This window comes from Schistocerca cancellata, chromosome 3 (genome assembly GCF_023864275.1).
Source record: "Schistocerca cancellata isolate TAMUIC-IGC-003103 chromosome 3, iqSchCanc2.1, whole genome shotgun sequence".
NCBI classification, from domain to species: Eukaryota; Metazoa; Arthropoda; class Insecta; order Orthoptera; family Acrididae; genus Schistocerca; species Schistocerca cancellata.
This window is the reverse complement of record NC_064628.1, coordinates 290070037-290097320: the sequence shown is the minus strand read 5'-3', so window position 1 is coordinate 290097320 and position 27284 is coordinate 290070037. Positions and strand designations below refer to the sequence as shown.

Below are 27284 nucleotides of genomic sequence, written 5' to 3'. Positions count from 1 at the left end.
GAATCCTTTGGAGGACAGGCAGTTACTACAGACAAATCTGGCCTTGCAGAGTGGCATTTTTCCACTCTGTAAAGGTTGCCACAAATTTCTTTTGTTTTTATGATTTTAATAAATTTAAAAATTAATTGACATTTTAATAAATTTAAAAATTAATTCACTTTCTGCCGCACTGCTATTTTCTGTGACCTTTCCTCTGTATCTAATTCTCCAATCACTTTATGGCTAACATTTGCTGTAGATTCCATTCTTTGAGGCTGCCATGGTCAAGGGTAAGCTATTATTTATGTGGAGACAATGGGAGAAAGTTGCAGTTAGGGAAGCAGATTCGATAATCACAATCAAATAGTATTCCACCATTTCATTTTACTGTCTGTTTTAATATGATTCAGTGGAATCATACAAAGCTAACCTTTGTTAAATACTTGCCTCTTCAGTTGCTGACTCACTGGCAAACCACTTATAAGCTAGCCAAGGTTATATAAAACACTGTCATGGTCAACCTTTAATGGCTCACCTGAAGATGACCGAGCGAGGTGGCGCAGTGGTTAGCACACTGGACTCGCATTCAGGAGGACGACGGTTCAATCCCGTCTCCAACCATCCTGATTTAGGTTTTCCGTGATTTCCCTAAATTGTTTCAGGCAACTGCCGGGATGGTTCCTTTGAAAGGGCACGGCCAATTTCCTTCCCAATCCTTCCCTAACCCGAGCTTGCGCTCTGTCTCTAATGGCCTCGTTGTCGACGGGAAGTTAAACACTAACCACCACCATCACCTGAAGATGACTGGCAGGTGCCCAGATATATGGTAATAGACAGTGATCTGCTGCACTTCTGGAACATTGAGCATTCTCTCTCTCTCTCTCTCTCTCTCTCTCTCTTCTCTCTCACACACACACACAACAACAGTTACGGGTTGGAACCCACTAACTTGTCAATACATTGTAAATGAAAAAATGCAATATTGTGTATGTTTTACAGATTTAATAGCCGGCCGCTGTGGCTGAGTGGTTCTAGGCACTTAAGTCCAGAACCATGCTGCTGCTATGGTCACAGGTTTCGAATCCTGCCTCGGCCATGGATGTGTGTGCTGTCCTTAGGTTAGTTAGGTTTAAGTAGTTCTAAGTCTAGGGGACTGATGACCTCAGATGTTAAGTCCCATAGTGCTCAGAGTCACTTGAACCATTTTTTTGAACAGATTTAATTTATTTTATTAACCAGATTTTGGCTTAGGCTGTGTTCACAGTAACAATGACCAGGATTGGCAGCATTGTCATCAGTGATCACCCCGATTACATTAGCCAACAGACATTGCATCTGATCTCCTTCATCAATTTCGGAGGGATCAAGGAGGTTAAGTTAGATTAGAGACTATTCTATCAAGGAGGTTAGAATCTATTTTAACCTTCTTAAGTGAGGTGGATGCCACATGCCTCTGCCTGCTTGAAGGAGAGTGCTGCATTTTGCTGTTAAAAAGATGCTGTGTGTGTGTGAATGAGCTTTGTCTGTCACGAAAGAACATGGTAAGTGCTGTACACTCTTCCCCCAGTTATTCAAATAACCAGACAGATTTTATGGTATATATGTGTTGAAGATAGAAATGTTGTGTTACATACTCATGGCAATTTGTGGTGACATTGAAAAGCAAAATTTCAAACACTCTGCACAACCTCAATTAAATGACTCTCCTTCAGCATATGTGTGAGAGACAAACATAAATTTTAGAATAAGTTAGTCTAAATCATTAAAGCACTGAACAGTGGAAACACATACACCACATTTGCATACCACCTTATATAACAGAATTACCACTCTACTGGCATAAAAACACCAGCAAGCAATAATAATTCTTCTTAGACAGCTAATGCCCACCCATCTCATCCCAAAGTAAAATACTACAGTAACTTCAGGTATCAAACAGACACATGCCACCTTTCTCCCATGAATCCATCATTTTTTTTTAGGTCTAGGCATAAAATTTCTGGTACAGTTTTGTTTGTATTGTAGATGATGTGCTGCATAAAATAATAGACATAGGCTGAAATGTCAAGACACCCACAGAACATGCATAATGTAACATAAGATAACATACAATAAATTATTATTTAATCTTTAAGTTGTTCAAAGCATGTGCATTCAATAAAGTGGCGATTTGGGACCAAAAATGTGGAGAAATATTCCTGTTATTATCTTACTTATTTCTCAGGAAGCCACAGACTCCTATTTCCTTTTGGCCTAAACTTAAAAATTTCTCACAATTCGTGCTTTTCATGTAGGACCATAGACAATTTGACTGAAGAAATCAAATTGGTCTAAATTCCACCTACTGCCATCTGATGTCTGTATGTACAGATTGGTTACAATGATACTGCACACATACTGGTGTATTGATTTGAAAAGATCAGTAGTCTTTGGCCGATGTCAACTCATAGGCAGAATCTCCGATGTCAGAACCTCTGTGATCATTGCCCTTACAAGGCCCTCATCAGACATTAACTGACCATCATTGTCAAGGAAAGTACAACATTCAGGAGCAACACTGAAAAAGATATTATTCTCAGTGTTGTTCCCAAATATCTTACCTTGTTTGACAACAATAGTCAATTAGATCTGATGATCGTATTGTAAGCTGAGAAATGGTTACACAAAATAAATTAATTCTGTAGAACACTCACAATTATTGTGTTTTTCATAGATGGTTATGTTGTTCTGCCAAGAAGTGACAAAAGAATTAGTTAACACGGCTGTAGATTATTGAGTCATATTCAAATATAAAGTAATTAACATAATACAAAATTGTTAAGGCTTTCGTGGCCACTTGTTGACAAACTGCCTATTGGCTTCTGTCTCGGGTTCTTCGGCTGAAGAACCCGAGACAGAAGCCAATAGGCAGTTTGTCAATTAACATAATACTTATACACTAAGGTTTTATAATTAAACATTCTTAATTCTTCCCCATAATAATTATGTTGAATAATCTAGTTCATATGAGGTACACAACATTCGTAAAATTAGTTTTAAAACTATGTACTGATCTCCCATAATTACAGAAGCAGACAGCAAGACACATTGCAATGTGACTCACATAAACAGTGCATCCAAAGTTCTTCTATATCAATAAGAGATAGTCATATAAAGGAAACTCCAGGTAGGAATATCAGCAGTGTAGGAAAAGAGAGATTACTACTTACCGTAAAGAAGATATGTCAAGTTGCAGACAGACACAATTAAAAGACACTTACATAAAGTTTTCGTCCACAGCCTTCATCAGTAAAAGAGAAACACACACCGTTCACACACACACACAAGCAAACACACCTCATGCACACACTACCGCCAGCTGCAGCATCTTGGGCTGGGGGTCTGTCTCTCTTTTACTGATGAAGGGCGTAGTTGAAAGCTGTATGTAAGTGTCTTTTAATTGTGCCTATCTGCAACTTGACATGTCTTCTTTACGGTAAACTGCAATCTTCTTTTTCCTACATTGTCAATAAGAGATAGTATTTCCACCTTCAAAGCTACAGGAACCCTGATTTCATGGATAGGACAGAATATTAACAATTCTATAAAATTCATCAGAGGTATACCTGTTCTCATCCCCCCCCCCCCCCCCCCCCACACACACACACCAGTCCTCCCACTAACACCAAGAATTAGCTACAAAGGTGCACCTCCCTTGGCACCTAATATCACCCTGGATTGGAACAACTCAAGCACAGACTGTGCCAGGGCTTTGATTATCTTTCATCTTATCCTGAAATCAGGGGACATCCTACCAAGATCCTTCACACCCCTCCTAAAGTGGTGTCCCATCGCCCATCCAAACTACACAACATCCTGATCCATCTTTATGCCACTCCTGCTCCCAACCATTGCCAAAGGGTCATAGCTTACCTCCTACTCCAGACCAGTCACAGGCTTGTCATCCCATCAGAGGGCGGGCTACCTGTGAAACCAACCATGTCATATATCAACTCTGCTGCAAACACTTCACAGCATTTTATGTTGATATGTTCTACCAACAGCAGTCCACTACGATGAATGACCACTGCCAGACTGTTGCCAAGAACATCTTGTAGCACAGTATGCAGCTGAGCACAACACGCTCAATTTTAGTGACTGTTTCAACAACCCAGACCATCTGGACCCTTCCCCCCACTACCAGATTTTCTGGACTACATGCATGGGAGTTATCTTTTACAACACATCTCTGATCTCCTAATAATCTTGGCCTCAGTTCAGGTAACCCACTGTCCCTGTACACTCCACCCAATAGTTTCCCCTCTCTCCATCCCAACAATCCCTCCCAATTCGCAGGAGAGCTTCTGTAAAGTTTGGAAGGGTAGGAGACGAGATACTGGCAGAAGTAAAGCTGTGAGGACTGGGCGTGAGTCGTGCTTCGGTAGCTCAGATGGTAGAGCACTTGCCCCGCGAAAGACAAAGGTCCCGAGTTCGAGTCTCAGTCGGGCTCACAGTTTTAGTCTGCCAGGAAGTTCAACCCCTCCCAATTTACGTCTCCACATCAGTTTAATGTCACCACTCCCCCGGCAGCCACACAATCGTGCATCTTACATGCCTAGCCCATATATGTGCCACCCCTCCCTCTCACATTCCTAGATAGTAAAATGACTGCCTCCCTCCGAGCAGCTAGCTGCACTGGTCTTCCCCAGTCCCTCTCCTTGCCTCACACCTCTCTCCCCCTGCACCCAGTCCACCTGCGCCACAACCAGTCACCTGCAGAGAAAACAACAGATTGGCACTGTTAGTCAACAGGCATCACATAGGGGCAGAGGCATCTATGCGTGTGCTTGTGTTTTCTGTCTGTATTTTACTCTAGTTCGTCTAAGGATAACTCCGAAAGCTAGAAAGTTTTCTTCTTTTGTGTGTGCCTATTGACAGTGCCTCTTGATATCTCAATGGTTCTGCTTTTCTACAAGTGGTCTCCTTTAATCCAAAGATATTTATAATGCCTATTTCAACTGCAAAATGTGAACCAGTAATAAATTTCAGTTGTAATCAAGTATTTGACAAAGCAACTTAATGCAAGCAATTATTGCTAAATTCTTAAGTAACAAATTTTTATATTTTAGTTAGATGATAAATGAAAATGGCTAATTAAAGTCATTATAACAAATTCTTCAGTGTTCAAAGATATGAAATACTTCATAATAAATTATTCACAGCATATAAATAACAGGCTGCATGCATTATTGCAGGCTTGTCTGCGCGCTGCTGCTATGTTTGCCGTATCTGGTGATTCACAACTCAAGCAGAGCAAGTCATGCCGAGCTGGTCTGCAGTTATCTGTTGGCAAATTTCAGCGCTGGATGGCTGATGTGAGACTGGGAAAATTTATCCATGAGTAAGTTTCAAACTTATGTGCAAATATTCTGTCTACCAAAGGTACTGTGAAAACAATTTTTGTGAATGCACGTATGAAGTATGAATCAGCTTCTTAACAAGTATGTTGTCTTTTAATTGAGTGTATTGCATGGATTATGTTGGTGCTAAATTTTTACTTGTATTTATGAATGTTCTGCTTCTGTTTCCACTTTCTAATTGTAGTGGTTAATAAAAAAGAAAAGTGAAGAAAAGAAAAGAAAAGGTTGAAAATGTGGGAAGAAATGGTGAATAAAAAGGGGGTTTTAAAATCGTAAATGACCATGAAAAAGGGAAAGAATGAAAGAAATGCAAATCAGACTTCATATTACAGAAAAGTTATCGGACTTAGCGATTTGGAAAAGCTATTGTTGGGGTGGTCCTTGTGGCGTTTCTGAACAAATGTTAAACCAATTTCCACTACAAAAATTATTTGAAAAAAGACAGAGAATAACAAATGTGACTAACAGGGGGAAATGGCATAGATAACAGTTCATTCTTTACCATGTTAACATGTCTTCTTTCGTGCAGCGTCCAGGTCTTCAAAAATCTCCTACTTCATTTCTGCGTGAAAAGTCTGCTCCAAAATCTTGCAATAAGTTTCATTGTCCAGGAATTTCTAATGTATACAAAACCGTCTTGATATTAAATACAATTTATTTTACGTTGCTTCTCTCCTCCAAATGTCATAACTTCCACAATATGTCTACACATTAATAAGTTTTTTTCGTCTTCATCAGATCACGCCTGCATTAAGCTTCCGCTCTCGAGAGACAATAAAGAAATAGATAGAAAACAAAAGTCCCGCTACATAATGTTCACAATGGTAGATTCGTCAGTGAAATGCAGATACAGCTATGTTTGCTCTTCATGTTAATGACCTAGTGGGGAATATCAATAGTAACTTGAGACTTTTTGCAGATGATACATTTATCTGTAACAGTTTTCAAAAAGATTTTCATAAGATTTCAAGGAGGTATAAAGGTTGTCAATTTGCAATGTACAATAATGTAAAGTTACACATTTTGCAAAGTGGAGAAATGTAGCAACCTCTGACTGCATCATCATGGAGTCACAAATGGAATCAATCAACTCAAATGAGTACCTGGATGTGACAATATGTGGGTATATGAAATGGAATGATCACATAGGCTTAATCATAGATACGGTAGGTAATAGACTTTGGTTCATTGGTAGAATTTTGGAAAAATACTGTCAGTTTATGAAGGAGACTGCTCAAATGTGTAGGATCCATACCAAACAGGACTAACAGGAAATACTGAATGTGTACAAAGAAGGGTGGCATGAATGATCATAGGTTTGTTTGACCCATGGGAGAGTTTGATGGAAATGTTGAAAAAGCTGAATTGGCATACTCCTAAAGACAGATGCAAATTATCCCACAAAACCTTACTAAATTTCAAGAACTATTATTAACTGAAGAATGTAGATATATTCTTCAGCCCCCTAGAATCACCACTGTAAGGCCTGTGAAAACAAAATTAGATAATTACAGCATGCACAGAGGCATTTAGGCTGTTATTCTTTCCACTCTCTATATACAGTTGTAACATGAAGAAACCCTAACATTTTTACCATTAGTACCCTCTGCCATGCACTCCACAGTGGTTTATGGAGTATGCATTTAGATTTAAAAGTAAAGGCAGAATCTGAACCAATCACAGTTGAGTTTTTATAGCACAACCTAAAATTTGGATGCAAGGTCAGGAGAGACATCAGATGGTGCTGTTGGCTAGTATTTCCACACAATAGTACTGAACTGTTGTTTTACATGTGTGTGTGTGTGTGTGTATGTGTGTGTGTGTGTGTGTGTGTGAGGGTGGGTGGGTGGGTGGGTGCGCGTGTGTGCATGCGCAAATGCGCGTGCGTGCACATTGTGCTTGTGTGAGTGCGTGCACATGTGCTCTACACAAAACACAAAAAAGGTGTATCTTATGACCACAGTAGCAATGCAACGCAAATGAGTCAACTCACACAAATAACTTGATGTAAAAAATTGTGGCAATGTAAATGGAATGATCACATAAACAAAATCATGAGTAAAGCAAGTGGTAGGCTTTGGATCATTAGTGGGATACTCTGGAAATCCAGTCAGTATGCAGAGGAAACTGCATCCCATCTTAGCATTGCTCAAGTGTCTGGTACATATATCAAATATGATGAACAGGAAATACTGAATATATACAAATAAGGTCACGGGTTTGCTTGACTCACATTAGAGTATCACAGAAATTCTGAAAACCTTGAATAGGCAGACACTTGAAGTTAGATGCCTGTTATCCCACAAAAGTCTCTTTATAAAGTTTTGAGGATCTTAAGTGAGGAATCTAGGAATATACTAGAGCTCCATATGTGTCATCTCCATAGGGACCACAAGGTTAAACTATTTACAGTTTGCACAGAGGCATTTAAACATCACTCTTCTCACACTCCATGGGAGGAAACCTTAAAATGTGGCACTATGTCAAGTATCATCTGCCATGAAATCTGGCATGCCCTTGACTGTGGTTCGCAGGTTATCTACATAAATGCGGATGTCAATATTGGTGGAAATTATATGAAGATAATAACATAGATGGTATGAAACAAGTCTGACATACAGAGAAGTGGTTGTATATATAATTAAAAGTATGGAGTGTTGGTAATTGGTACAAGCACGGGCTAAAGAGCACATCCTGAAGAGCAATGTTACATGTGTATGCCAGAAGGAATGGTCAGTATATCACAAGGCAACTTAAACTGTCTTTTTTGTAGCAAAGTATGTTCATATGACCATGTACTTTGTTTTTGAAGTGTTTGCGAACCGGAAGGTTGTAAATGTTTATTTATATTATACAATTGGTTTTGTTGTCTTATTTATTTCACTGTATTTTTATTAATGTTTTTGTGTCAAATTATAAATTTATAATAGTTTATAAGATATTTTCAGCCGTTCACAGCATGACTACCACATATTGAAATCAATTTTAAACAGCTGACAATCAGTTTTCAAAAACTGGGATATTAAGATCAGAGCATATTTTTCTACCCTCAAGAGGATGTGTTGTGTTTCTTGTCTTTCTGTACACTGAGATGACAAAAGTCATGGGATAGTGATATGCACATCTACAGATGGTGGTAGGATTGTGATTTCAGTTGGTGAGAGCTGATGGTAGGGTTCTAATGTGGTGCAGACCCCACAAAGCCATGGGCCCAAGTTGTCAACTAGGTACTGTACAGGCTGGTGGTGACACCATAATTGTGTGGGCTGTGTTTACGTGGAATGGACCAGGTCCTCTGGTCCAATTGAAGCATTCATTGACTGGAAGTGGTTTTGTTTGGCTACTTGGAGACCATTTGCAGGTATTCATGAACGTGAAGTTCCCAAACAATGATGGAATTTTATGGATAACAAGCATCCTGTCACTGGACCTCAATTGTTCACAGTTGGTTTGAAGAACATATTGGACAATTCAAGCGAATGATTTGGCCACCCAGATCTCCCAATATGAAGTCCATCGAACATTTGTGGGACATAATCAAGAGGTCAGTTTGTGCAGAAAATCCTGCACCATCAAGAGTTTGGCAATTACAGACAGCAATAGAGGCAGCATGGCTCAGTATCCCTGCAGGCGGCTTCCAGTGACTTGTTGAGTCCATGCCACAGTGAGCTGCTGCACTACACTAGGCAAAAGGTGGTACGACATGATATTAGGAGGTAACCCGTGACATTTATCACCTCAGTTTATATGAGTGTTGCTTAATGGGAGGAGCAGTATTCATGATGCAGCTTATGTTTCATCTGAGACATCTATCTTTTCTCATGTACACTCTGATCATCATCCAGCACCATAAATAAAAAACTAAGTTTTAGGTCTGGAAAACTTAGTCTTCAGACAATGGTACCAGGTTTAGTAATCCACTTATTACAAAAACTGTAGTTGACATGTTGCCTCACATATGGAGTAGAATATGGAGAGGCTGTATCATGCTGGAGATACTTTGATTCTATGTGCCAGTTATGTGTTCTGTAGTTGTTCAGTTAAAGTATCTAAAAAGTAAGTGTGTAATGAAAATGTGATATGTACCCAATCCAGCAAATTGGTGCACATACATTCTTCTAGCATCAGAAAAGCTACACATCAGTTAGGCAACTCAAACAATACTCTACACTGCTACTATTACTATTACTGCTGCATTCTGCAGTGTCAAATAACTGAATTTAAAAAGAGCTATAAAATTCATCTACTGACTCCCAAACATATGGCCTATGTATGTTGATAAAGACTTCACTTTGAATTAATAGAGAATTGAATTGTGTACACTGCAGTGAGTACCACATAATATCAGTGCCCACAGATAGCCTGTATGGCCATCTTGGCTCACAGATTTATTTCTCTTCCTCTTCTTTACATGCATAAATTTGTTCATGCATAAATTAGTCATTTCAGTACTTACACTGATGAGCTTAATGTTATGACCACTGCCCACCATGAGATTGAATGCTGCCTGGCAGTGTTGCCAGTATGTGATATGGCAAGGTAAACATATAAAAGAGCAGAGACAAACTGGGAATCATTCTAGCAATAATGCAGGTCACAAAAAGGGGGTAAAAAGGAAAATGACATTATGGTATTAATGGCCAGGAGATGCCATCTGGGGTTGTCTGGCTGCCTGATTCAAGTCATTATATTGGATGCCACTTCAGTGACTTGTGTATAGATGAAGAAACCTCATCACAGGATGTGAAGGTTGCAGGCCTGCCCACCCTGTAACACAGGATAGATTGTGATCTTGTGGCAGATCTGATGACAGAATGCAATGTTGGTGCAGGCACAAATGTTTTGGAACACACTGGTCAGCACATATTGTTGAATGTGGGGGCTCTCAGCAGGTGAACCCTAAATGTTTCCATGTCGACTCAATGACATCACGTAATTGAGATTGAAGGATCAGTGTAAAGGTGTCACCTGGTCAGATGAATCACATTTCTTGTTGCACCGAGTCAATGGTTGTATACAGGTAGGTAACATCCAGGCACATCTTTCCAAGAAATGTGCACCATGCCATGGACACAGGCCAGTGGAAGCAATGTTATTCTGTAGAGGATGTTTACTGGGGCTTCCAAGGGACCTGTGGTAATAATCAAAGGCACCGTGACAGTTGTGGACTATGCAAACATTATTGATGTCTTCCTTGATGGTGATGGCATCTTCCATCAGGATACCTGTCCCTGTCTCAGTTCCACAATTGTGCTGCAGTGTTTTGAGGAGGATGACAGTGAATCTATGTTCATATCTTGGTCATCAACTTCGCCTGATCTTAGAACACCTGGGACTGTTGGGCACCAGCGCTGTACTCGCTAACCCCCAAGCCATAATTTGTGGGAATAGACATTTGGTATCACATACCTCCAGAAAATCTAGGATGGAATAATTACAGTATTATAAAAAGGATAGATTAATACTTACCATATAGCAGAGATGCTCAGTAACAGATAGAGACAACAAAAAGACTGTCAAATAAGTAAGTTTTCCGCCAAAGAGGTCTTTTGTTGAGCCTATCTGCAACTCAGCATCTCTGCTGTATGGTGAGTAGTAATATATCCTTTCCATAATATAGTAATTGTACCTCCAGAAACCTACTTTTCAAATAAGTATTCATAATGGAACTACCTGGCAGATTAAAACTATATGCCAGATGGAGACTCATACTCACAACTGTTGCCTTTTGTGGTGAAGTGCTCTACAGACTGAGCTAGCCAACCACAATTCACAACCTGTCATCAGAGCTTTACTTCCACCTGTACCTCTTGTCCTACCTTTCAGACTTCACAGAACCTCTTATGTGAAACTTGCAAGTCTACCATTCCTGGAAGAAGGGCTATTGCCAGGATGTTTTATATCAGCACACACATCACTGCAGAGACAAAATTTTATGCTGGAAAGTGTTCATAATGTTTTAGCTCATCAATGTATACAGTTAACATGCTTGCCCAACATATCACTTGATATAATAAAGTACTTTTTATCCCTGAGAACAGTAAATATTCTGATACCATAAACTATCCACAGATATGCTGCTGTCTACTTGGCTGCTGGTATCGAAAATCTGCTAGAAGAAATAATTTTGCAATGTCTGCCAAATGAATGTGATACTATACTTTCTGCAACAATGTTTGAACATGCTATAGCAAATAATGGTGACTTGTGGGGTCTTCTACAGCCATATGCTCATCTTAATGCTGGAAGAATTGCTTCAGGTAAGATAAAACTAGATAACACAGAGTAAAGTATCCCATAGAGTAGCAATGAGGTGCTTATCTAAAATTCTTTACAAAAATAGAATTTAAGTTCTTTGTGATTGACTTGTGACATTTCATTAGACAAACTGCATTTCATGGAGCCCACAAATAGAAGTTTTTAGAATATGGAAAGGAGTCAGAAATGTCCATTGTTTAAGTGCAATATCAAAGGTCATGAAATATTAGATTGCAATGATAATACAAATTATGTTGAACCTACTACGTAAGTTTTAAGAATTCCTACAAAATTTTCCTAATTGAAGTACAATGTGTTGACTGACCATCGCAAGGGTTTTTAAGATATTGTTAAAATTCTCTATATTTCAGACACTAAACAGGCTATGGCAGGTTATTCAGTACGTGTGCAACTATGTACCTGACTCCTTCATACTAATTTTAAGCCTTGGAGTTTATGTATAGCTTAATTATAGTACTATTTCCATAATCATTATTAGTACTATTTTTAGAAAATGGAGAAATATTGATAATGACAAAGGACATTAATCAATATGCTTATTGTAAAACAGTTGTTTATGAAATGACTTTCTCTGTGGTTTAGTGGTTGCCATAGGTGGCTACTGATATGGGGTCTAATAACCCTACCACAACAAAGGTCAAAAATTAATTATGATTTGTAGTCTTGCTCACGCTGCTAAATATTGCATTTTCGGGCAACAACAAAGTTATATTATGTGGCAGGTGTCATTAGAGCACAGTTAATAAAGTCATTTCATGAAATAATGGATAAACTAGGCACTCATCTTTTCGTGTTTCTCACGCTGGTCTCGTTGTGAACTCATGGCTCAATCATCGAAAATCTAGGTGGTGATGATTCCAAGCTCGGATGCAAAGAGGCCTAGGTGTTGTTCTGCGATATTCAAAAGTTTTATAGATGTGTTTCATAAACCATTCTTGAAGATTAAACTTTTGCAGGTTAGCACAATGGTGATGTAAAAAGTAATCAGCACTCTGAATTTAAGTTACACTTCTTTTTTTATTACTTTTGTTGCAATATCACGTAATTCACAAAACATCACTTCACATTATAAAACATACTTGAAAATATCTTCCTCACAGTTAAAGTTGACATTTTATAAACTGACTACAATTTTCGTCTTTCCAACATGACATCCAAGACTTGACTCTCCAATAACCACTTATGCGCCCAAAAATCATAGTGACAAAAGAAAGAATTCACATAAGAATAATATCATTGCAATATAAACATATCAATGTATCAAAGTACCTCTACATTAATGAAATCAAATATGAATGTTGTCTCAGAAATATGTTAACTACTTTACAGAAACACAGTACAATATTGCTGGTATCGAGAGGTTGAGGTGAGGTTCCATAATGGTTATGTAATTCAAGTACCATTATAAGGGACACCAGGATCCAGACCTAAATTTCGCAGAACCAATCTGCAATGTTATGTCTTACCCTTGGAGCTGTCATGTAGATGTATAAAATGTGGCATCACCCTTCTTGTAAGATCTGGAGTGTATTCAATTACCACTTTCTGTCCCATGCTGCCATCATGGCCTGGTCTTCAATTCACATTTGCTGGCAACAACTGTGTCCATTTTCTGACAGTGACTCCTTCAGTCTTCCATATTCAGTATTTAAACAATGGAAAATCCAGGATGGAATGTAACAATACCAGAGAAGGAAACTTGGTACTCCCCATATAGCAGAGATGCTGAGTTGCGATAGGCACAGCAAGAAGATTCACACAATTGTAGCTTTCGGCCATAAAGGCCTTTGTCAGCAGTAGACGCATATACACACACGCATACACACACTCACGTAAATGCAAGTTGCACACACATCTGCAGTCTCAGAGAACTGAAACCAAACTGCGAGCAGCAGCACCAGTGCATGATGGGAGTGGCAACTGGGTGGGGGTGAGGAGGAAGCTGGCACAGGGAGGGGGAGGAATAGTATGGTGGGAGTGGCAGACAGTGAAGTGTTGCAGTTTAGATGGAGGGTAGGAGAGAAGGTGCGGAGGGTGAAGGGGGTAAGTAGCAGAAAGGAGAGAAATAAAAAGAAATTAAAAGACTGGGTGTGGCAGTGAAATGATGGCTGTGTAGTGCTGGAATGGGAACAGGGAGGGGGCTGGATGGGTGAGGACAGTGACTAATGAAGGTTGAGGCTAGGAGAGTTAGGGGAATGTAGGATGTATTGCAGGGAAAGTTCCCACCTGCGCAATTCAGAAAATCTGGTGTTGGTGGGCAGGATCCCTATGGCACAGGCTGTGAAGCAGTCATTGAGATGAGGGATAACATGTTTGGCAGCGTGTTCAGCTACAGGGTGGTCCACTTGTTTTTTGGCCACAGTTTGTCGGTGGCCATTCATATGGAAAGACAGCTTGATGGTTGTCATGCCTACATAGAATGCAGCATAGTGGTTGCAGCTTAGCTTGTAAATCACAGGACTGGTTTCACAGGTAGCCATGTCTTTGATGGGATAGGTAGAGTAGATGGAGTAGATGGTTGTAGTAGGATGTATGGAACAGGTCTTGCATCTAGGTCTATTACAGGCATATGAGCCATGTGGTTAAGGATTGGGAGCAGCGGTTGTGAAAGGATGGACGAGTATACTGTGTAGGTTCAGTGGATGGCGGAATACTACAGTAGGAGGGGTGTGAAGTGGAGTGGGTAGGACATTTCTCATTTCAGGGCACAACGAGAGGTAATTGAAACCCTGGCAGAGACTGTAATTCAGTTTCTCCAGTCCTGGATGGTACTGAGTTACGAGGGGAATGCTTCTCTGTGGCCAGACTGTGGGACTTTGGGAGGTGATGGAAGACTGGAAAGATAAGGCACGGGATATTTGTTTTTGTACAAGGATGGGGGATAAGTACGGTCAGTGAAGGTTTCAGTGAGACCCTCGATATATTTGAGGGGGACTGCTCATCACTGCAGATGCGATGAGCGCTGGTGGCTAGGCTGTACGGAAGGGACTTCTTGGTATGGAATAGGTGGCAGCTGTCAAAGTGGAGGTATTGCTGTTGGTTAGTAGGTTTGATATGAACAGAGATACTGATGTAGCCATCTCTGAGGTGGAGGTCAACATCTAGGAAGGTGGCTTGTTGGTTTGAGTAGGACCAGGTGAAGCAAATGGGGGAGAAGTTATTCAGTTCTGGAGGAATGTGAATAAGGTGTCCTCACCTTCAGTCCAGATAGCAAAGATGTCATCAGTGAATCTGAACCAGGTGAGGGGTTTATGATTTTGGGTTTTTAAGGAGGATTCCTCTAGATGGCCCATCAATAGGTTGGCATAGGATGGTGCCATTTGGGTGCCCATAGCCGTACTGTGAATTTGTTTGTAGTTAATGCCTTCAAAGGAGAAGTAATTGTGGGTGAGGATATAGTTGGTCATGGAGACTAGGAAGGAGGTACTAGGAAGGAGGTTGTTGGGTTGGAATCCATAGGACGTCTGGAAAGGTAGTGTTCGATAGCAGTAAGGCCATGGGCATTAGGAATGTTAGTGTACAGGGAGGTTGCATCAATAGTGATGAGCAGGGCACTGTGCGGTAAAAGGACAGGAACTGTGGAGAGTCGGTCAAGGAAATGGTTGGTACCTTTTATATAGGAGGATAGGTTCCGGGTAATAGGTTGAAGGTGTTGGTCTACGAGAGCAGAGATTCTCTCAGTGGGGGCACAGTAAGGTGAGGACACCTTATTCAGATTCCTCCAGAACCTTAACAACTTCTCCCCCATTTCCTTCACCTGGTCCTACTCAACCAACAAGCCACCTTCCTGGATGTTGACCTCCACCTCAGAGATGGCTACATCAGTATCTCTGTTCATATCAAACCTACTAACCAACAGCAATACCTCCACTTCGACAGCTGCCACCTATTCCATACCAAGAAGTCCCTTCCGTACAGTCTAGCCACCCATGCTCATCGCATCTGCAGTGATGAGCAGTCCCTCTCAAAATATACCGAGGGTCTCACTGAAGCCTTCGCTGACCGTAATTATCCTCCCATCCTTGTACAAAAACAAATCTCCCATGCCTTATCTTTCCAGTCTCCCACCATCCCCTGAGGTCCCACAGTCTGGCCACAGATGAGCATTCCCCTCGTAACTCAGTACCATCCAGGACTGGAGCAGCTGAATTACATTCTCTGCCAGGGTTTCGATTACCTCTCGTCATGCCCTGAAATGAGAAATGTCCTGCCCACTCTCCTTACCACCCCTCCTACCATGGTATTCCGCCGTCCACTGAACCTACACAATATACTCGCCCGTCCTTTCACAACCCCTGCTCCCAATCTCTTAGCTCATGGCTTATCCCCTGTAATAGACCTAGATACAAGACCTGTCCCATACATCCTCCTACAACCACCTACTCCAGTCCGGTCACTAACATCACCTATCCCTTCAAAGGCAGGGCTACCTCTTGAAACCAGTAATGTGACTTACAAGCTAAGCTGCAACCACTATGCTGCATTCTATGTAGGCATAACAAACATCAAGCTGTCTGTCTGTATGAATGGCCACCGACAAACTGTGGCCAAAAAACAAGTGGACCAGCCTGGTGCTGAACACGCTGCCAAACATGATATCCCTCATCTCAATGACTGCTTCACAGCCTGTGCCATATGGATCCTTCCTACCAACACCAGCTTTTCTGAATTGCGCAGGTGGGAACTCTCCCTGCAATACATCCTACGTTCCCGTAACCCTCCTGGCCAACCTTTGTTAGTCACTGTCATCACCCATCCAGCCCCCTCCCTGTTCCCATTCCAGCACTACACAGCCATCATTTCACCACCATACCCAGTCTTTTAATTTCTTTTTATTTGTCTCCTTTCCGCTACTTTCCCGTTCTCCCCCTCTGTATCTTCTCTCCTGCCCTTGATCTAAACTGCACACTTCACTGTCCGCCACTCCTACCATACTACTCCTCTCCCTCCCCGCCCCTGCCTCATCCTTACCCCCACCCAGTTGCCACTCCCGTCATGCACTGGTGCTGCTGCTCGCAGTTTGGTTTCAGTTCTCTGAGACTGCAGATGTGTGTGCAAGTTGCATTTGCGAGTGTGTGTGTGTGTGTGTGTGTGTGTGTGCGTCTACTGCTGACAAAGGCCTTTATGGCCGAAAGCTACAATTGTGTGAATCTTTTTGTTGTGCCTATCGTGACTCAGCATCTCCGCTATATGGTGAGTAGCAACTTTCCTTCTCTGATATTGTTATATTCAGTATTTATGTACAGGTAGACCCTGTTATGGATGGGTTTATTGTCTGCATTTTTGCATACACACGATTTTAGTTTTGAGTCCAATGCTGCCCTCTGTTAACAGTGCAAAAATGGTTCAAATGGCTCTGAGCACTATGGGACTTAACATCTGAGGTCATCAGTCCCCTAGAACTTAGAACTACTTAAACCTAACTAACCTAAGGACATCACATACATCCATGCCCGAGGTAGGGTGCCAACCTGTGAACATAGTGGTCGCGCAGTTCCTGACTGAAGCGCTTAGAACTGCTCGGCCACAGAGTCCAGCATTAACAGTACATGGAGGCAGTAATGTGTTCATCTTCACATGCATGTTTTGTCTATTTGTCCATATGTGCATCATCAGTTCAGGTCAGTAGAGCTGTGAAGTTGCACTTGACAGGGTCTCAATTTAAAACATCACTTAAAGAAAAGAAATTGTGTCCCTCGAGGGAAAGAAATGTACATGGAAGTCATATTCAGTAGAAACATAGTTAAAGTTTTGGATTGCTTTGACATTCAACATGCCTCAGTATTTAGTGAATCCAGTGTGAGAGCTATTCATGACAGTGTGCAATAAATTTGAAAAATTGCTCAATCTTCAACTAACTTAAGTTTGACTGGAGTGATCAGATATTGCTTGGAGGTGATGGAAAGAATGCTAATCCATTGGACTGAGCACCACAAGCAACAGTGCATGCCTCTCTCTGGAGCTGCTATTCAAGCTAAAACCAAAACATTGTATGCAGATTTAATAAAAGAGTATGACAGTCCAGCATTTTTCTCAGCCAGCTCATGTTGCTTTGATCACTTCAAGCATCAGTTTGGTTTTCACCGCATTACAATTGCAGGAGAGGCAGCTGCAGCAGATGAAGTTGGAGCCAATGAATTTAAAAAGACATATAAAGAAATTGTGACAGAAAGTTACTGTACTATAAAGCAGGTTTTCAATCTTGATGAAATGGGCTTATTTTTGAAATGAATGCCCACCCACACATTGATTTCTATTGAAGAAAAAAGAAGTATCTCCATGATTTAACACTACCAAGGACCAATACACCCTTCTTTTTGGAGGAAATGTTGCAGGGGATTGCAGATTAAAGCCCCTTATCACTTGCTACTCTCAAAATCCTAGGTCACTAAAGGGTTTTGGAAAGAGCAAGCAAGGAGTTCATTGCAGATGGAATAAAAAAGTTTGGATGACTTCTGCTAATTTCAGTAACTATTTTTTGATGAACTATGTAGAGAATTGGAGGCCTGCTGTGAGAATGGAAAAAATCTGTTTCAAAATTTTTCTGTTCCTTGATAATGTTCCCGGTCATTCACTTTCCACTATTGATTCAAATGGAAACTCGGAAGTTTTGTTTCTGCCACCAAACACTACATCTATCCTGCAATCTATGGACAGGAAGTTATTTCTACATTCAAGGCATACTATTTAGCATAATTTTTTTTCCCAGCTCATAGAAGAATGTGATTCGAGTGACATAGATTTTCTGTTGACAGTTTAATATTAAAATGGCAATTGTTGTTATTAGAGATGTGAACTGACTAGAGATGGGCAAACTCGTTCATCCTTGGGAACTAGTTCACTGCTGACCATTCTTTTTTGGGAACTGTTCATTTTTACTCGTTCACCGTTCATTTGTGCTTGGTATATGGTTCTTATGAAAAACTGAAAACTAGTAGTGTAGGTGACTGGAGGATGGAGGGCACCAAGAGGCGGCACTTGTCTCTCCCCCTGGAGTATAGAGTTTTTATTCATTACAGAATTCTTACACACTTTTAGAAGTAATTTCTGTGATTCTGCAGAACCTCTTGCTTAGCCAACTGTAGCGTTGTGTGGCTGATCGCAGGGGAATAATATAGGGTGGCGCACGGAAAACCGGCCCCGAGTACAAACTGCTCGCCAATTACGGACGATGTGTTGCCCATTACGAGCAGACACAACAAACAGACAAACACGTAATAATTAGGCAGTGAAGAAATAATAAGCTAATGCAAGCAACAATTGTGAAACAATCGATGACGATGTGTAGAGAGCTGGAGAAGAGAACATGAAAATCTCACTCGACGCGCATGGGCAATAGCTCATGTAGTCTTGTAAACCTGTTGGTGGCTGTTTCCCAACTTAATAGACCACAAGTCTCTTGTATAAAATTCTTCGTTTCGACTTCCACTACATAGCTATGCTATGTTGTAAACAATAATCGTTTACACTCTATATATACTTCACATTGTCTCTGAGTTCGTAGGCAAAGTAGACTTTATGGAAGCATAAAATAAAATGTGGTTTTCTCATCATACTTGCGTCACACGCGTAGTAAAAATTAGGTTTTTATGTTGCATTATTAAAGTTAATGCAGCAATAATAATAATAATTAAGTTCGCAGTAATACAGTTTTTGGTTTGAAAGCTCCTTCTGAACAAATGTTTTTGAGATAATAAGTAAATACGATTTTATGGCAATCTATGTCTTTTCAAATGGAGAGGCACCGCTTTTTCCTACTGAGCCAAAATGACCCACAACCCACTTTAAAAAAATAAAATAAAAAAACCAAACTAGCAGGTAATGCAAATTGGAAACAACCAAACTTAAAAATAATTAGAGACTTCCTAAATGTAATGTTTTGTATATGAAAGATACACGAAAATCGTTTTATATGAATTTTCTTACACTAAAAATTAAGCAAATTATTGAAAGTTAGTTGCTAAATCAAGTCGATCAAACCAAAAAATATATGAATAACAAAAAAAACTTGCCTTGTTATAAGTATGTCTTCTGCTGTTCATCGATATAATGAAGTGAGCTGATATGCCCTTTTGTTACCTGAAAAGACGTACCTATTAGATATAACATAATTTTTATGTAATTTAAATAACTATAAAATACTTTTTGATTACCGGTCGTGGACGCGGAATAACCAGAACCAAGTGCAAAAACAGTTTGGAACACGTAAAATGGGCGAGCACAGTGAACGAAACGAACAACTGGATACTGAACTAACTAGGAGCAGTCGTCAGTGGAACTGAGACAGGTAGTCATGCAAAGAATGACGAGTGCGGCCGAGGGTGACCGAGACAGACAAGCATGCAACCGAGGCTGGAACGAGAACTGCCGAAGTGACCGCCGCGACCAAAGTGAACTAGTGAACTATGAACTGATCGTTCCTCATTCCCAGGAACTATAAGTAGACCACTGCGACCAAAGTGAACTATGAACCGATCGTTCCTCGTTCCTGGGAACCATAAGTAGACCGCTGCGACCGAAGTGAACTATGAACCGATCGTTCCTTGGAATTTGTTCCTCAGTCCTATCGTTCATCTTGGTGAACCATTCCTTTGCACCCGTTCGTTCACAAACTACCCATCTCTAGAACTGACATCACACAATGTATGAATGGTACATGGAGGAAAATGTGCCCCAATGTTGTGCCAATGCTAGAAGATGAACTGATCACTGCTGCGATGAGAGAAATTGCAGACATGGCACAGCAGATTGGATTCACTGATGCTTATGAAGAGGATGTGTGTGCCCTTCTAAACTCTCATTCCAAGAGTTTGAGCAACTAATATTTGATACTTTTCAGCAAGAATAGTAATAAAGAAGAAACGGAAGTCAAGTAAGTTCAGCCTATTAGAAAGCTGACAACAAGGAAAATGGCCAAGTCCTTCAGAATGATAGATGCTGCCCTGACAATTTTTGAGGAACATGATTCTCAAGAAATAAGGAGCACAATAATGAAGAGAGAATTTGAACATCCTCTTAAATGTTGTAAAATGTTGAGCAATCAGCTGGCAAAGAAGACTGCACAGTTGAGAAAAATATATATATCTTTGAAAGGAGCCTGGCACTTCAAATAAATGTCAAGTGCTGAAAACATTCCAGCTACAGAGGATCTGCATATAAGGAAATCTGTCACAGAAACTAAGCTGAGTGTAGCACCATCAAATTCTCAGAATAGGAAACGTAACTTTTGGGGTGCCACAGATACTGATATTTGCCCATTCTTGTTCTTTACCTACGTAAATGAAGATGGTTCAAAAACTGTGATGTTCTCTGATGACACAAGCATACTAATCAAGGATCCAAACTCAACCTTGGCAGATACAGATTATGTGATAACTGGACAGGCTTACAAGTGGCTAAGCTAACAGTTTGTTGGGTCTTGTAACAAGATATTTATTTCCAACATTTAACAAACATAGCATACAGAAAAATGTGAGTGAGTCTTATCTCATCAACATGAATATTCCCTGCTTAATATAAATCTGTATAATGTTTTCTTTTTTATTGTAAAATTAACAATATATAAAATTCCAAATGTGAGCTATTGTACTGCACTAACATTCATATGATTTATATATACATTGTTATGAGAATATAACCATCTTTATACTGTAATTGAACTTATTGACGAAGCCCATTGTATAAGAAAATACTGAATGGCTAATAAAGATTCTTATTCTTATTCCGGTTCATGTAGCAGCCAAGAAAAAACAAAGAATAAACAACAATAGTGGTCACACTAACACAGAATAGCATGGATTATCACAATAATTTTCACTATGTGCACTTACAGCATTCTCCCCAGTGTTAATGATATTGTCAATTGAATCTCATGTGGTACCCCGGCCATGAAATAGTGCGCTTGGTTTTGTCCATTTAGGCATCACTGGCATTGTTGCTTGATGGTGATTGTGGTGTGCTTGGAGTAGGATGTGGAATGGGGAGGGGTTTGGTGTGTCTGTGTCGAATTGTCCTGGTGCTTTCTCTCAGGCAGTGTAGGGGTTGCAGTAAATGGGCTTTAACTTGTCATTTGAAACTGTAGTTAGAATTCCTCCAATGTCTAACTTAAACTGCTCTCAGGATTGGAATGACTCCTTACCCTCTCCCTTAGAACCCACATCCTTTCATCTTTCCCTCTCCTTCCCTCTTTCCTGATGAAACAACCTTGGGTTGCGAAAGCTTGAAATTTGCATGTGTGTTTGTGTGTTTTTTATTGTGTCTATCAACCTACCAGCGCTCTCTCATTTGGTAAGTTACAGCATCTTTGTTTTTTATAAGTATTAGGAAATCTTTTCTTAATGTATTTGTGTGGAGCACAGACTTATACCAGAGAAAAACATGGTTGATAAGCAATTCAAACAAGCAGAGAATATAAGCTTTTGAAATGTGGTGCTATAGAAAAATACTGAAAATTAGATGGATCAAATAACAAATGAGGAGGTACTGAATTGAATTAAAGAAAAAGAAAATTATGGACTAAAAGAAAGGATTGGTTGATAGGACACATTGGGAGGGAATTTCAGTTTGCAATTTGGTAAGGGAAGGATTTTTTTTTTGGGGGGGGGGGAGGGTAGTATTGTTGAGGGAGACAATGAACTGAATACAGTAGGCGTGTTGAGATGGATGTGGATTGCAGAGATTGAGAAGCTTGCAGAGAATTGACTGGTATAGAGAACTGCATTGTACCAGTCTTTGGACTGAAGAGCATGACAACAATATGTTTTAGTATTGCTCCTAGCATCATCAACTTTATTAACTCTGAATGTAAAAGATCTATTACATTGCCTTACTAAAAAATGTGTTTCTGTAGGTGCTCTTGCAATGCCACGCTGGCCAAGTGTGTCTAGTGTGGGGTCAGATGCCACTCAGGTGAGTGGTAAGTCTGTGGAACAGTCACTGCTGACCACATGTGTTGGATCAGCACAGGAGTTGACGGAGCTGTTGGCACGCACTGCTGGCAGTCGACCACTCACTTGGACACCTGCTGCTATACAAGCTCTTTTCTACTTCATGAGGTGCTCCCAGGTGTGTTCTGTTGGAATATCAAATGCATTTCACTTCGTGAAATTAGCCATTTCATTATTTCTGATCACTTTAAGACTAGCAATATTTATGCATGTGCCTGTAATTGTGCTGTTTAAACTATAATTCCATATAGGATGGAAAGTTTCATTTGGAAAACAAAAATGACAGACTGCATGAATAATTATACTTCTTACTCTATAAACTCATGCTAGTCCCATGGGATAAGACAAATAAGTTGTTATTTAAAAATGTGAAGTTATTTTGTACTCCATAAGGAATCCATTCACCAGCTTCTTATGTATAGCACGACAGAAATTTCATATGTCTGATATGTTGTTTGAAACATGTTGTTGCGGTAGCTGGAACATGCTGAATACTCAGCCCCAATCCAGGAGCTTGTTTATGAGCGAGCATATGTTGTGCTACCACCTTTGGTTGAGTGGCTGCGAGTGGCATCTGCTCATGCTGATCATCGTCATGCTCTTCATGTGGATCACGATGATGTATTTCAGGCTGCTCGGCTTTTGCTGCCTGGGGTAGACTGCCCTGTACGACAAATTGGGTAAGTCTTTAGGACTTTGTGGTATTATTATTTTGATATTTCATTTTATTATTCTTATTGTTATTATTATTATTGCTGCTACTACTAATAGTATTATTATTCAGGAGCAGCATTAATGGTGAAAAATCAGAAGTGACACTGTCAAGTGGAGAAGCAATTTCGTGTGTGTGTGTGTGTGTGTGTGTGTGTGTGTGTGTGTGTTTGATCATAGAACTGAAATGCCTGTAGTAATTTTATCCAAGCTTGGCACACACACACACACACACACACACACACACACACACACACACACACACACACACACACGGCAGAAAGAAATGTGTTTGCATGGTGGTGAACATGGGAAGGTCATGATATAGAAAATAAAAGATTACTGCCATTAGTGTCGTATCCAAAAAACATGGAATCATTGACGGATGGGTGACAGCAGCTGGATAATGACAGGAAAACCATCAGTTATGATCTCATTGGAGCCAACTACACCATCCTATGTATTGCATAAATGTCAATTTGGAGAGTGATCATGTGATTGCATAGTTTCTTATTTAACTGTCTTGATCACAAAGATCTTGAACAGAATTACTGGTTTTGACTATACAATAGATGTATTCAGAATCTAAAGTAGAAGTAAAAGAAATCTACTACAATAAGCTACTGACAGCCTTGGGAGAGACAGCCATGACAGAACTTTTCCATCTGATGAGCAAGATGTATGAGACAGGTGAAATACCCTCATACTTCCAGAAGAATATAATAATACCAATTCCAAAGAAAGCAGGTGCTGACTGGTGGGAAAATTACCGAACTATCTGTTTAAAAAGTCACGGTTGCAAAATACTAACACACAATCCTTACAGAAGAATGGAAACCTGATAGAGGCCGATCTCAGGGAAGATCAGTTTGGATTCTAGAGAAATGTAGGAACATGCAATGAAATACTGACCCTACAACTTCTCATAGAAGATAGGCTAAGGAAAGGCAAACCTACCTTTGTAGCATGTATAGACATAGAGAAAGCTTTTGACAATGTTGACTGGAATACTCTCTTTCAAATTCTAAAGGTGGCAGGAGTAAAATACAGGGAGCGAAACACTATTTACAATTTGTACAGAAACCAGATGGCAGTTATAAGAGGAAGGGGTGTGAAAGGGAAGTAGTGATTGAGAAGGGAATGAGACAGGGTTGTAGTCTATCCCTGATGTTATTCAATCTGTATGTTGAGCAAGCATTAAAGAAAACAAAAGAAAATTTTGGAGTAGGAATTAAAGTCCAGGGAGGAGAAATAAAAATTCTGAGGTTTGCTGATGACACTATAATTCTGTCAGAGACAGCAAAGGACTTGGAAGAGCAGTTGAACAGAATGGACACTGTCTTGAATGGAGGATGTAAGATGAGCATCAACAAAAGCAAAACGAGGATAATGTAATGTGGTCAAATTAAATCAGGCGATGCAGAGGGAATTAGATTAGAAAATGGGACACTTAAAGTAGTAGATGAGTTATGCTATTTGGGGAGCAAAATAACAGATGATGGTCAGAGTAGGAAGGCTATAAAATGTAGACTGACAGTGGCAAGAAAAGTGTTTCTGAAGAAGAGAAATTTATTAACATAGAATATAGATTTAAGTATCAGGAAGTCCTTTCTGAAAGGAGTATAGCCATGTATCGAAGTGAAACATGAGTGATGAACAGTTTAGACAAGGAGAGAATAGAAGATTTTGAAATGCGCTGTTACAGGAGAATGCTGAAGATTAGGTGAGTAGATCATGTAACTAATGAGGAGATACTAAACAGAAATAGGGAGAAGAGAAATTTGTGGTACAACCTGGTTAGAAGAAGGGACTGGTTGGTAGGACACTTCCTGAGACATCAAAGGATCACCAGTTTAGTGGGCAAAAATCATAGAGAGGAAACAAAGAGATGAATACATTGAACAGATTCAGAAGGATGTAGGTTGCGGTAGTTACTCAGAGGTAAAGAGGCTTACACGGGTTAGATTAGCATGGAGAGCTGCACCAAACCAGTCTTTGGACCAAATACCACAACAACAACACAAGAAATAAAAACAAAGGACACAAAATATTATATATACACTATTATCTTTCATTCTGCTGCACTGCAATAAGCTATAACCGTGTAAAATAATGAGTCAAAAGTGCCATGCACACTTCAGCTGGATGTGCAGAGGATGCATAGCTATCCTAGTTAGGTCAATGGTGCATTCAGATTACTGTCCAAAGTAATTAAAAGAAGATTCATTTAAAAGCACAATTCCCTAAAGTATTCTCAGTTGTACTGAGTAAGCAAAATATTTTTATATTCAACAATCTGAAAAATTGTCTTTTCAGGCTTGCCAGAATTTAACAAAATGCTTAAAAATAAAAACTGATTATGGGAATCATTCTAGAATTGAAAAATAGTGTGATGGCTGTAGAATTAGTATTATAAAGGAAGATGGAATAAACTTTGAGGATATGTATATTAGTCAGTCCTCAGAGTCTTTCATGGTGGTGTGTCTGAATAAAATCTTCTTGGTTTTCAAGCCACGTCAATTTGAATAAAATTTTTGAGCTTTCAATGGCTATCTCCATCATTGTCATTGTGAATAGAACTACTGATTGCCAGGGCTGGTACAATTTTCTACTTATATAGCCACAATTACAGCTACTGGCACCAATTAGAGAGGGTGGAAACAACACATGCATGGGAGGGTGAGTTGGGCAGCTCACAGTAGCTCTGGCCTGCTGCAGAACCAAATGACATCAGATGGCACAAGGGACCAGCGCTGCATTTGAAACTGGCCTTCCTACAGCATTAAGCATCCATCATTGCTTCCTTTCGACGCCCAAAGCCTGCCCCCATGCCCTACTCAGTGTTTTCTCCTGGTTTCTGTTAAAATTGCTGCTGTTCATTCTAATCCCAGCTGCCTCTTTTATAATGGAATCCCAGTATGTTGACGGATGAGCCAAAACTCGTGTTCTCAAACTGTATTTTGTGTCCATTTTCCAGCAGTGATGAACTATGGCTGACTTGTCGAGCTCCCTTTGTTTAATATGTCTCTTGTGCTCGGTACAATTTTCTGCAACTGTGCAAATTGTCTGGCCTATATAGATGCTGCTACACTCACAAGGGACACTTTACACACCAGGCACATGAAGAGCTATGTGATCTTTGACAGGGCGCAGCATATCTCGTACCTTGGGGTGGGCCAAAACACTGGTCTCAATCCATGTCTCTGCAGTAGACATCCTAACTTGCTGCTCATTGCCCCACAGTATGGCAGAAAAGCTGCTGGCTGTAATTCTTCTGCCATTTCACATGACATCCTTCTTTGGTGACACCCAAAAGCATTTGCTATGTCTCTTGTGGTACAACCATTCTTTCTGAACCTATGTTTCAGGTGCTACAATTCAGTTAGGTAGTCATCACCAAAACTAACTTTTGCTCTGTGTATTAACATATTGAGGACCGCTTTCTTGTGTACAGGGTGCTGAAAATTATTGTCATTTAAATATCGATCAATCTGCATCAGTTTTCTATACACTGATTGCCTAAGCTGGCCTCCTGCCATTTGCTCAATTAAAACATCCAGTAACAGTAACTTCCCATCATTCTCCATCCTGGTGGTAGATTTAATGTTGGGATGGACACCATTCATGTTATTGGTGAACTGTTGCAGTGTATTTTCACTTTGAGGCCGTACAAGGAAGGTGTCATTGATGTACCTTAGGAAGCAAGACAGATGCAACACCACAGAGTTCAGACCCTTTCTCCTCACAGTGCTCCATGAAGAAATTCATGATTGCAGGAGACAGTGGTGAGCCCATCACAGTACCATCCTTCATTTCATATCATCCATCACAATACAAGATGTATGTTTTCTGTAGAACACAACAAAACAATTTTACAATTCAGTGTGGGAATAGTTGGTCCAAAAGATCCGGCATGTCTTGTACTGGCACTCTGATAGTTTTCACCACCTTGTACACAAGAAAGGGGTCC

At 40.1% G+C, this 27284-nt stretch overlaps 1 protein-coding gene across 5 annotated transcripts in view; it reads left to right on the top strand.

Moving 5' to 3' along the window:
- The window catches only part of LOC126174976 (ankyrin repeat and BTB/POZ domain-containing protein 2), a 595788-nt gene that overhangs the window by 476291 nt on the left and 92213 nt on the right, over positions 1–27284 (top strand). For all 5 annotated transcript variants that reach the window (XM_049921452.1, XM_049921451.1, XM_049921450.1 and 2 more), the window contains 4 exons: positions 5214–5359; positions 11451–11638; positions 22507–22721; positions 23081–23283. In XM_049921452.1, the coding sequence (XP_049777409.1) occupies positions 5214–5359; positions 11451–11638; positions 22507–22721; positions 23081–23283 (752 nt within the window). The remainder of the gene's footprint in view (positions 1–5213; positions 5360–11450; positions 11639–22506; positions 22722–23080; positions 23284–27284) is intronic.